This window comes from Herpailurus yagouaroundi, unplaced genomic scaffold (genome assembly GCF_014898765.1).
Source record: "Herpailurus yagouaroundi ecotype Mexico unplaced genomic scaffold, PumYag 139, whole genome shotgun sequence".
In the NCBI taxonomy this organism is placed as follows: Eukaryota; Metazoa; Chordata; class Mammalia; order Carnivora; family Felidae; genus Herpailurus; species Herpailurus yagouaroundi.
The window spans coordinates 67,022,167-67,034,647 of NW_024412394.1; the positions used below are offsets into that span (position 1 = coordinate 67,022,167).

Consider the following 12,481-nt stretch of genomic DNA (forward strand, 5'->3'; position numbering starts at 1 on the left):
AAGGGATTTATCTTGCCATCCAGAGATAATTGAGTTATTTTCCTTTGGATAAAAATTAGCTTTGCATATTTTCCCTTTTTATAAGATCTTTTACTTAGTACCCAAAACATTTATAACTGTTAGGGCATCTATCAAAGAAGTCATCTACTTTATTTACATTATTATTAATTGGCAGACTTCTCAATCTTTGTTTCAGATTCAGGGTACCTGCAGAGCACTGGCATTCTGAGAGAAGAAAACCTCTATCTACATTCAATATTGACGTTATCCTTATATACTTCACCTTTCATAAAGCTCTTATTTTCCTGTATTATATTTTTTGCTTTTTTTTGTTACTATTAGTTTCATGACCTAAGTGGCATTCTTATGAATATTTTGTAACAATTAGACTAAACAGTAAAGGGACTATTATGTAAATATAGCATAATTTATACAGACAAATGAGTGTTGCCCCTTCAGAAGAGACCCCTCTGAATTCAAAATCTTTTTTTCCAGCCAAGTTGTGTCAGAGGCTAGGGCCTTGACTTTTGAGACTTAAAAGTAACTTGGAACCAAATCTGGTTAATAAAGGGTGAGCAACTTACATAGGGAAGGGAGCTTCATTTCTTGAGTTTCCATAGAGGGAATTGTATGTATGTCAGCGTCCCTGAAAGAAGAGGCCTCCTATCTCCATTTGGTAGCTGGGCAAGTTCAGAGAAAGGAATGGCCTGCCCAAGTTCACTCCACTACTAGTAAATCGACTGCACTCCAGTTTGGGTTTGATCTCAGAGTCATTTACTCTTCCCCTATATTAGGCTGATTATTTTATTTACCTTTAGAGAAGGTTTATTTACCTTCTTTATTTAAAGCCGCTTTACCTTTAGAGAAGACACACTTCTCTAAAGTCATGAAGCTAATATTTTTCTATCTGGCTTATGGGTTGATTCTAATTGCAAATGAATGAAATGATACAAAAAAAATATTTTGAAAAATATCATCAGTGTTGAAAGAAGCAACTTATTGGAAGGAGAAGTCTAATATAGATGTTGAGGTTCTATTAATGTATACGAAAAAATGAGTGTTGGGAATTATGTACCATGTATGATAGATAACCTCACTCATTTTTCCAAATTATCTGACTTAAATTTCACACTGGATTTTTAAGAAATTTGTTGATTAACCTACCAGATTGCGAATCACTCATTTCACATATTACGTAAGTAACTTCAGGAACTCTAACTCAGTTGTTTTTGGTTAGAGAGCTAAAAGCACCTGCTGCCATAAAATTGCTCATTCATAAGCAGATGATCTTGTTAAGGTTGGAGGGAGGCAGGGTGGATCACCAAGCCACACCAGAAGTGGGAGTTGAGGCCCACGTGAGGTTCTGGTGCTGGGCTGGAGGGCACCACCACCTGAAAGTGGGACCGCAGGGTGCTCTGGGTAGCACAGTGCTTGGTGCTGGTATTTCTATTTATTTATTTTTAAACGTTTTATTTATTTTTGAGAGCGAGGGAGGGAGGGAGGGAGAGAATGAGCAGGGGAGGGTCAGAGAGAGAAGGCGACAGAAGATGCAAAGCAGGCTCCATGTTGACAGCAGCAAGCCCAGTGTGGGACTTGAACTCATCATGACCTGAGGTGACGTCCGCCGCTCAACTGACTGAGCCACCCAGGCGCCCCGTTGTGCTGGTACTTTTAAAAGTCTTTAAGGAATTGGAATGTTGCCCATAATATTCCTTTTCAAGGGGTATCAGCATAGAATTCTGAGAGGTAGAAAATAAAACATTTTTATATCATAAGTCCAAGACAACTTCTTGCTCTTAGGTTTTATGACTTTATAATCTAAATTATTCAAGGATATTTATACTCTTAAAAAAATACTTTTGTGGAGTCCAAAATATGTTAAGGCAGTATTTATATTCCCCATAATTCTTGACATGTATGGGTGCCAAGTAACTGTTTTCTGAGCTGGCAGGAACACAAAAATTTACAAAGCATTTTGAGTATACCGTGTCAATATTACAGTCTCTTATACAGATACCTGTTTCCTAGCGTGCATAAATTGTTTTTTCGAATATGCTAAGCCCGATAGAGGATTTAATGCAATATATTTGACAAAAGCAATGGGAAGTTGCTACACATACACATATGTGAGATAAAATGGCCCGTGAGGTGTAGAATCGAGTGGCCGGGGTGAAGCGAAGCTGGAAGCCCCCCTGGAGGTGTCAGTGCCAGTGCCAGGGTGGGGGTCTTATTTGAGACGCGGAAACTCATGCCAGTCATTTGAAAAATCTCTTTCCAGAGACCGAAAGCTCCGGCATCTCCCGCCCCGGAGGAGGACCCGTGCCTTTCCTTTCCCAAACCCCCAGTGGATGCTGCAAAGATGAGAAGAATAAGCAGTGCCCGGGCGCGCTTATTCAGGGCGGCCTCCCAGGGGGCTCTTCTGCCTGACAGGACACTTCCTCCCGCTGAGCGTAAGGCGGGGGGGGGGGGGGGCAGGTGATTTGAATTTGCACATACAAGTTATTTTTACAGGACTTTTTTTCAAACCCCACAGGATTTTTACAGTAACAGTTAATATTATGCAAAAGCTGGTGAAGAAACATTGTTCGTATATTTTTCTGGGCATTCATGAAGAGTACCTAAATATCACAGTTTTTCTAAAAAAGTTACTTGGTAGGAAAAGAATATTAGGGTTAAGTGTTTTCTAATGAAGGAGTTCACCTATATTGGAAACAAGTGATTTTTTTTTTAATTTTTTTTCAACGTTTTTTATTTATTTTTGGGACAGAGAGAGACAGAGCATGAACGGGGGAGGGGCAGAGAGAGAGGGAGACACAGAATCCGAAGCAGGCTCCAGGCTCTCAGCTGTCAGCACAGAGCCTGACGCGGGGCTCGAACTCACGGACCGTGAGATCGTGACCTGGCTGAAGTCAGACGCTTAACCGACTGCGCCACCCAGGCACCCCTCAAGTGATTTTTTAAATTAGTTCAAACAGTTGTTCGTTTCATTAGGCACATTTAAAGATTCATACAATGTGCCCTATGCTTAGGTCTTTGAGGATACCTTTCCAATCCCATGTGACAAAGTAAGCTAAAGTTGGAGGCTTTTCCAGTTCTTTCCCACAGAATTGCTGGCAGGTATCTACACCTGGAGGCAGAGGTGCTACAAACCTCAAGCTCTAATGTGTGCCCCAACCATTGGAATCAACCCCTGTCCAGAGTACACTAAGAGTTTTTCAGATTCTGCAGGAAATGTCTCTTTAGTGGGATGACAGTCAGTCTAGAGCATCACACCAGTATTGAGAGAAAAAAAAAATGAAATAGAATAGAATAGAATGGAAGACATCAGGGCACATCACAGATCGTAGGGCAAGTATTGCTTCAAGGAGACCTTACTGTGGTCACGTACATGTGTGTTCAGGGTCATATTATTAATTTATTATATATTACACTTAATTTATATTATGAACTTATTATTACTGCATGTAGTCCAAAAAGTTGGAAAACCACTTTACTAGGGGCTGCAGAACGGGCCCTCCTTCAATCAATAAGATGAATAGGGGTAGGTATACAGTCACAGAGAGGAGATTATGTGAAGATGGATCCCAAAAGTTACAAGTCACTGCCTGAGGATCCTACTTGTTTGATATTCAAGGGTTTTCTTTTAATGAGTCACCAACACTTAAAGGTAGAAGGTCTCATGGAAGCATCCAGATTTATGACTTCTTATGAAAAAATTAGAAGATCTGGCAGTCCTGGGCCTTTGTTCCGTGTGGCACCCATCCACTCCCATTAGCCCGGGGTATGGGCTGCAGTTCCCTATGTCTCCCCAGCCCACTTTACTCATGTTCTGGTCCCTCTGATCCCTGTAATCCCTGACATGGCCAAAGAGACTCATGAAGAAGTCATGAAGAAAGGGAAATAGGCAATCCAGGGCACTCATGTCGCACGGTAACAGATGCTGTCACGGGATATATAATTAGGCAACTTGCTTTACCTCGATGTCCCAATTTGTTTCCTTTCTAACAGTCAGTCAATCAGATATTTATTGAACCCCTTCTAAGTGCCAGATACCATTCTAGGTTCACAGGGTCCTGCCTTCAAAGAGCTTGTGAGGGGGGATAGACAGTAAACGGGAAAACAAAGAAATAAGATAATTTGGGTCCAACGCGGGCTATGAAGAAGATATGCAAGATGACAGGATGGAGAATGTCATGGCGGGAGTAGCTCAGGTGGCACTGGAATGTGCTTGAGGAGGTGACCCCTGGGTCGAAACGTGACTAGGGAGAAAAAGGCAGGTATATAGAAACCTGTGGATGAGGTGCCCGTACTGAGGGACAGCGAGGCCCGAGACGGGGGGAGGCTCGGATGGTGGAGGCTGGGAAGGCCAGTGTGGCGGGAAGGTGGTTAACCGTGGGAACGTGAAAGGAGGGGAGGCCACAGCCCGGCAGGGCCGAGCTGTGGAAACCAGCCCAGACTTTATGCTGCTTGCACTGAAAAGCCAGGGCAGGGTTTAAGTGAGGGAGAGACCTCATCTGACTTCAGTTTCTCAGCTATAGCTGCACCTTAGGATCACCTGAGGAACTTTTCAACCGTTCCCCCACCAGGGCCCCAGTTAGACCAGTTAGATCCGGAAGGATTGGTAATTGCAGGAGCAAAGCCCCTGCCAGCAGGAGAGGGGATGGGATCTGGAGTCCGGGGTCAGGGGTTGAGGTCAGACCTAGAGAGGAACAGCGTCAGTCCTTGTAAACGGGTGGTAGAGCTGGTGTGCCGGTACTGTTGTTTGCTAGACGTTTTGTTATCAAGCCTGAATGCCGCCTCCGCGGCATTTAACTCCTGGTTGCTCACCGTGGGAGCCTTGCTGCTTCCTGAGCTGTTCACGTCTACAGGTGAGTGACTGGAGAGACAGTGCTTCACCCACCATCCCCATCTTCTTTGCTTCCCTTGTGGCTCTGTGCCTTCCCTTCGAGGCCGCCTGGCCCTCGACTGTGCACCCACAGCACACCTGTGCTTGGGAGGTGCCATCTGCGGCTGTCATTTCCCAGCACCGAGGCCGTCCCCACGCCTCCGAGCGGTCAGAAACAGGTCTTTGTTGCCGTCCTTTTATCCACCCTGTCTGCAGGTGCTCCCTGCTCATCAGCCCTGGGGTCTGTGTCAGCACTCAGGAAACAATGGCAGTAAAAAGTCAGAGTCATTTTAAAAGCACCGTTGCCCAATTTAAAAAATATGTTATATATTATTATATATGGTATACATGTATATTTTAATGCTGCAGCCTTGGAATTATTGTCATTTGTGCAGGAGCTCCCTGGGCTTTGTCAGAGACTCTATTGTTTAGTAAAGGTGTCTTTCGGTGGGTGACTGGGGTGTAAAGTCAGCCGTGCTTGGAGACAGAGGGTGTGCCCCTTCCTTTGATGTGAAGTCATCTGTAGCCGACTCTGCCTCGGGCAGGGCTGGGGGTGTGGTGGCAGGCTTGGAATTCCTGATTTAAGAAAATGAAAGGGGAAGAGAGGTGTGTAGTGATCTTCACAGGACCAACAGTTTAATTGCTCTGTGTTGAAATAGGCTTTTCGGCTGGACATGGCAGTGATGCTAAGGCCGCCCCAGTTACTCAATCTGGACAGAGACCTCAGGGCAGTCTCCCCCCCCCCCCCCCCCATTCCCTGCCCTCTTTGCCTTCACAGGGAGAGCCCTCGTCAGGCTTCCTAAATGGGCTTCCTAAGCATCTTCTGGGTCCGCATTTCCCTTTCCTACCACTGCTGCACTTCTGTTCTCACCTCTTGCCTTGTGCTTGGCCTTCTAGGCCCCTTTCTCATCCTCCCTCAGCTCACTGATGACCCTCAGCCCTTAGAGCAGCCAGAAGAGCCTGGAGAAACCAAGCTGCCAACCACACATGGCTGTGAGCGGCCGCCTTCTCCCTTCATCCCAGTGGACCGTGAAAATGATTATTTTCTGTGTGTGCCATATGGGCCAGGAAGCAAATAAAAATCAAATTGCATCATCTTCTTGCTGAAAACCCTTTGGAGGGCTCCCTGTGCCTTAAAGGAGTGTTTGCCAAACTGAGTCCCAGCATTCCCTTGGAAAAGTGGTTCAGCACTCAAATCAATCTGCCTGCTTCCTCTCCCTCTTGGAGAGTCCTGGCACACATGGGCATATTTGAGGGTCAGTAAAGATGCCTATTTAATTTTAATTCAACCCAGCATTTTACAAATGTACTTGACTGTGGAATCTATCTTTTGAAAAATGCAGTTTGGGAAATGCTGACCTAGCACAGAAGTTGGCAGACTTTTTCTGTAAAGGGCCAGAGAGTAAATATTTTAGACCTCATGGGCCATATAGTCTCTGCTCAACCTACTCAACTCTGCTGTTGTAGTGGGAAAGCCACATAGACTGATTTATGGCCACTGAAACTTGAATTTCCTGTAATTTTCACATGACACAAGATAGTGTTCTCTTTTTGATTTCTTCCCAACCATTTAAAAATGTAAAAACCATTCTGAGTTTGTAGGCAGTACGAAAACAGGAGGCAGACTAGATTTGGTGGTTAGTTTGCTGACTCCTGGCCTAGGGGATAAAATCTCTGCTCCTCATCATGCACAGCTCCGTAGTGATCTAGCCTAACATTCCAGGCCCTTCTTTTGACCCTCCTTTCCCTACCCCCCACAGCCTGTGCACCAGCGGTTTGGAACTCCTTGCAGTTTCCCATCCTGGTCCTGCTGATTCAAGCCTCTTGCAGGAGCTGCTCTATAATTGCTGGACCCAGTGCAAAATGAGAATGTGGGGCTCTTTATTAAATTATTGGGAATTTCAAGATGGCAACAGCCAAGCATAAGGCCCTTCTTTGTGTGGGGCCCTGCTTGACTATACAGCATGTATGCACATAAAGCTAACTCTGACTCCAGACTTTTGTTCCTTTTTCACAGAACTCCTTTTTGCCTCCTGTTAATCCTTGAAGAATACTTCTCAGGCTCTGCCTCCTCTATGAATCTTTCCCTGACCAACTTCCACACCCCTTAGGACTCTCCTGTTCTCTATACCACCCTTACTGGCTCAGACCATGCTGTACTGCATTTCTCTCTCTACATGTCCGCCTCTCTATCTCCCCTACTAGACTGAGCAGCTTCAGTAGGAAGAGAGGTTTTCTTTATTTCTTTCGGTAGGAAAAGAGCCTGAGAACCTAAAACAGGGTCTAATATATAGTAGGTGCCAAAGCAATATCTGTGAAATGGAACCGTTCCTGTATAGTAATACTATTTGTTGTAGACTTCTTTTTTTTAATGTTTATTTATTTTTGAGAGAGAGAGAGACAGAGACAGAGTGCGAGCAGGGGAGGGGCAGAGAGAGAGGGAGACACAGAATCTGAAGCAGGCTCCAGGCTCTGAGCTGTCAGCACAGAGCCAGACGTGGGGCTCAAACTCACGAGCCTTCGAGCCATGAGGACATGACCTGAGCTGAAGTTGGCCACTTAACTGATTGAGTCACCCCTGTTGTAGACTTTTGAAGTTGAGCCATGATCCATTACAAAATTAGTAAAATGTGCTACAGATATTTACCAGGGACACACAGGGCATTGTTATGAATGCTCAGTTTAATGGTGGACATCCACCATCCACCCTGGAAGACTGAGCCCCAGGGCAGCTCTTCGCTGTAGTAATGAGTGACAGCTCACCCCAATAGATTGTGAAGTTACAGGGGGCTGCAGCAACTCCCCCATGAGTATGGGTGTCTTTACCCTCTAGAAGAGAAGCTCCCTGACTGCTAGGACTTCTTGGTTAGACTGCCAGCACCTGGAGCAGCACCTGGCATGTAGCAGTGAGTGCCTAGTAAATATCCATGGAGTAAATGAAGGAAAGAAACAGATGTTAAAATATAGGAATAGGCTAAAGATGCTTTGTGACCTAAAACAAAACATGTGCTTTGTTATTCAGTAGGAAAGATATTTAAGGCAGAGTGGTGCTACTGAGCGTGCCCTGGACCAGAAGTCGGGATTCTTGGGTTCCCTTAATGATGATGAAATAACTTCTGGGTTTTGAGTAAATCACTTTACTAGGCCACATTGTTTAATTCTCACCCCATCCCTAAGAGGTGGGGACTACTGAGAAAGGTGAGAGAAAGGTTGAGTGACCTGCCTGCAAGGGTCAGCCAGTACTTGACCCCAAGTCTGATGGAAGGGCAAAGCCTACGCTCCTCCTACTGTATGGTCCCGGCTCTCCCCAAACTTGCTCTGTGAACTGAGACTGGCCACTTAACATTTGGGTTTTCAGTTTTCTCATCTGAAAATTGAAATTTGGGCTAGCTGATCTCTAAAGTTTTTTTCAGTTTTGAAATGCATTGTTTTGAAAGCAGGGGGCTTGGTAAGAGTGGACCAAGTGGTTTTGTTGGTTTTTATTGGTTTGCTCGTTCAAGTGCAGAAAAAGACACTTTGGGTGTTCGCAAAACAGTGTTTTTCTATAAAATCTCATCCCTCCCTGCCCTTTTGAAAAAAATATTCTCTCAGAGATTCAAGCATGGTAGCAGCATCACAGATGAACTATGCCTAATGGCCATTTGTTGATAAACACTGTTGTATCACAAGTTTAAGAATCTGCAGTCATAGACACAATAGATGTTTCAGTTTAGAGACTGGACTTTTTGCAACTCTTATTATCTTACTCCTCTTTAGAAAGCCTTATAAGCCAAAGCTGTCTTCCTACCACCTAGCAGTGGTGTGTAAGGCCTCCACCATCTGGCTACTGCCCCTCTGATCACCTCTCTTCTTCTTCTCCCTCACATACTCCACTCCTATTGTGCCTTAAGCATGCCAGGCACACTCCTGCCTTAAGACCTCCATACCTGCTAATCCCTCTGCAAGGAAGATTGTCCCTCATCAACTGATAGCCAGATGCCTTGCCTCCATTAAGGGTTTGCCTACCATACCCACCCTGTTCAAAACTGCTACCTGCCCCCATCCCCAATCCTCTTTAGTTTTCTCCATTTTTCTACTTATGCTTTGTTTTGTTTTGTTTTGTTTTCTGTAGCAGTTATTCTATAATATACCTCATTTATCATGGTATATTATTTATTATCTCTTCATACCTATTAGGATATAAGCCCTAAGAAGTCAGGGATCTTTGTTTTGTCACTGCTACATCTTGAATGTGTAGGCCAGTGCCTGATATCATGGAGGCACTCAAGATTTTTTGAATGAAAAATTATTAACATGATTAAATTCAGGAAAAGGAGTCATCACTCTGGGATGCAGATGTATTTAAATGTGGACGGAGTTATTCATAAACCTAATTTGAGTGTTTGTCCTCTGGTAGACTCAGAGCGTCAAGAGAAGATCCCACTCGTTTCTGATGAATTGGTGCCACCAAGCCTGAAATAGTGGTGAGGTATTGTAGGTGTCCAGGTAGGCTTTGGCCGTACAATTCCAGACTTGGTTATAAGTAACATATAACTTTTACATTGTACCAATTCTCAGACTGAAAAAAAAAAAAAAACATTGAAATAATGATTCTTAAAGTAAGAAATACTTTGACGAAACATTTTCTTGATTGTTACAGCAAAGAAGACAGTGGAATCCAAAGAAACTGTTGTGAAGGGGGACCCTATGGTGAAAATAAATAGGATTTATTTAACAGAATCAAACGCCATGGGCCACTTAAAGAGTCACCCACTTCAGCTAACTTACGATGGAGGCTTCAGTGAAATTCAGGAGCAAGAAATGTTTAAAGGGACAACATCCTTGCCATCTCATCTCAGAAGTGGAGGGTCAGTATTCTTTTGATTTGATTTTCTGGTCTGGATAACTGTCAATACCAGTTTGTTTCCTTATCTTATGGAGATGATTGATTTGCATTTTCCCTTTTACATAAACAAATTTTTAAGTTAATGATGCATGAATAGGAAAGACTTTTTTTCTTCATGGCTAGATGGAGTTGATTTTACATCATTCCCTATTTAATTCTTGGGAAAACGTTTATTCATACCTGCCAAGTGCTGCGTTGATAGGAGTGTCAATAGTCTTTGCTTTAGACTGTTCCAGCCAGCCCTTGAGTGATGAGTGATTGTTCTGTTTGTGCGTTATTTGGGATTCTTGCCTGGCCTGGAATCTCTTGTTCCCTCCCTTTGGACTGGTTCACTGTTCACTGTTGTTAATTCCATTGAAGAGTGGACACTTATTTTATTCTCCAGTAGATACTTGGATTTAAACATTCATTTTGTCAATGGGTAAACAGTTAAAACAGAAGAATCCTATAGATTTCTGTTATCCATGGTATCTGTCTACTAATACCTCATAAAATGAATTATTGGGCATTACTTTATTTCATACCATGTTCCTAGGCAGGGCTTTCTAGGGCTTCCCCTAAAAAATTGAGGAACAATTTTCTTATCATATTAAAGATTTGTGGAGAAATGTTCACTGTATAGACCATGTGAATTCTCACCCTGGTGTTTTCCTAAAGAAGCCTTGAATAACTAGGGATGGGGGTCAGGGGTGGAGTTGGGAGAGAAGCCTCTGTTCTTCAGTCCCAGCCAATAATGATGCCAAGATAGGCAGAAGGTCCTGGACTGGACAGGGTCATTCAGTTAGAGATATTTTTCTTTGACTTTCCATTGGGTCATTATGGACAATTGCCTGGTTCAAATTTGCTTAACAAGATTAAATTCCATGGGCCATTTTAAGACCGAGTGCTTGTTGCCCTCACTTTAGATTTTGGGTCTGACTTTGGCTTGTACACACGCAGCGTGCTTAAAATTTTCCCGGAACTGGCTGCTTGGCAGCTGGTTAGTTTAGCTAAACTGACCTTGTCTGCTGACACAGCCTGAAGAGTGTCGCGCATGTGGAATTTATATTAGGCAACCCAGCGGTCCTTGTAATGTTGCTTTGCGTTCAGAACATTTTTTAAATTAAAGGAAAAATGAAATGTCTCCTTAAGTGGAAGAGAATGACTTCCAATTGGGACTTTGGGAGCTGAGCACAAAACATCAAACTGGCCATTGCAACCAATCTTTTCCAGTCGGTGAGTAAGAATAGGCTGCAGACCTCAGAGCTTGCACATGAAAGACTGTGGGAGAGCTCGTGTTGCTCCAGCACTGAAGCGAAAAGGAAACATTTCTCTTGCTGCACCCATCCTTATAGTAATTAAAGTTGACGAGGAAAAACCAGACAAGAGCTGTTTTATTTTATTGTACTTTATTTTATTTTGCAAACCTTCAGATGTTGCAGAATAATCTGGCAAGCCAGAGTTCATTTTGTCTTCCGTCAGGGACAGCAAAGGCATTTTCAGTTATATATTTGATCCCACAAACAGCAAAGGAGAAATCAATTAGGGACTGGAATCACCTCTTCCTGACTGTCCAGAATTATGAGGTGTTGGCAGCGGCACTAATTGTTTTTTTTTTTTTCTGTTTTGTTAGGATGGCTTTTGCGTCGTGTAATGATTGTGTCTGAGTTGGGTTTGCAGTGCACCCTGGCAAGTTTAACTTCCAGTAACATTTCTGCTTTATGAATCTGTACCTCCTTTCATCATCGATGGGTTTTTGGTGGAGTGGCGCCAAAAAGACAGTTTATACAGTAGGATTAAAACAAACCGGAAAATGGAAACTATTAGCAATTCCTTCATTAATTGCATTTGTGAATCAATCCGGGACACTTGATAATTGTTTCTTGTAAACATTTAAGTGAATAATTCCAAGAAATGATCTTTGCTATGCAGTGGAGTATTCCCAGTTTTGATGCTAAAGCCTTACTCAATTAACATTTTTCCATCTTTAAACCATAATGTGGAATATGAAGGCTCTTGTCAGTGAGCTGGGCTGGCAGGAGAAGGGAGGGAAGGGAATGCAAAGTAGAAAAGGAGGAGGCATGAGATGACTCCGGCTTGAGGAGACCAGCAGATCTCTTCAAGGGGACAGAGGAAGTGAGCGCCTGCTGCCCGTGCACGGTCCTTACACCGTGAATGGGGGAGCGGCCCTTCCCGCTGAGTGCTTTTCAGCTGGGGAGTAAAGGGTCAGTTTGTTCCAGTGAACGAGAATTCACTTAGAATATGGACAACTCAGACCTGGGATGGACTGGAGTTTCACTTTATGCCGGTCGTGATGGAAAAAGGATTTGCTAAGCAAGGCATCATCATAAACAAGATCTTGGGGGACTATTTAACTTTCCAAAAGAGAACATACTCTCAAGCACTTATCAACCTGTCATCTTCAAACAGCGGTGCAATTACGCCAGTCTCTGTGTGTCCATTTAAGGATCCATTTAAGGTTTGGCAGGCCTGCCCCGTAGCAACACTACACTGTCTCTTACTTTGAGTTGGCACGTGGATTGAAAATAATAAAGCTTCCATTAAAATATATATATATATATATATATATATATATCTGTGTCCATCCGTCCAACCATCCATCTACCCATCCAGGTTTTCTGTGTAAATATTCAAACTATTGTGGTTTGGAAATGCAGTCTTCAGGAGGAAAGCCCAAGAGCAGTCAAGAACTCTTTGCTGGGAGCTGTGAT

General features: G+C 43.5%; 1 protein-coding gene across 3 annotated transcripts in view; it reads left to right on the forward strand.

Moving 5' to 3' along the window:
* ARMC2 (armadillo repeat containing 2) overlaps positions 1-12,481 on the forward strand; it is a 107,878-nt gene that overhangs the window by 16,464 nt on the left and 78,933 nt on the right. For all 3 annotated transcript variants that reach the window (XM_040474326.1, XM_040474327.1, XM_040474328.1), the window contains 2 exons: positions 2,279-2,450; positions 9,525-9,732. In XM_040474326.1, coding sequence (XP_040330260.1) covers positions 2,279-2,450; positions 9,525-9,732 — 380 coding nt within the window. The remainder of the gene's footprint in view (positions 1-2,278; positions 2,451-9,524; positions 9,733-12,481) is intronic.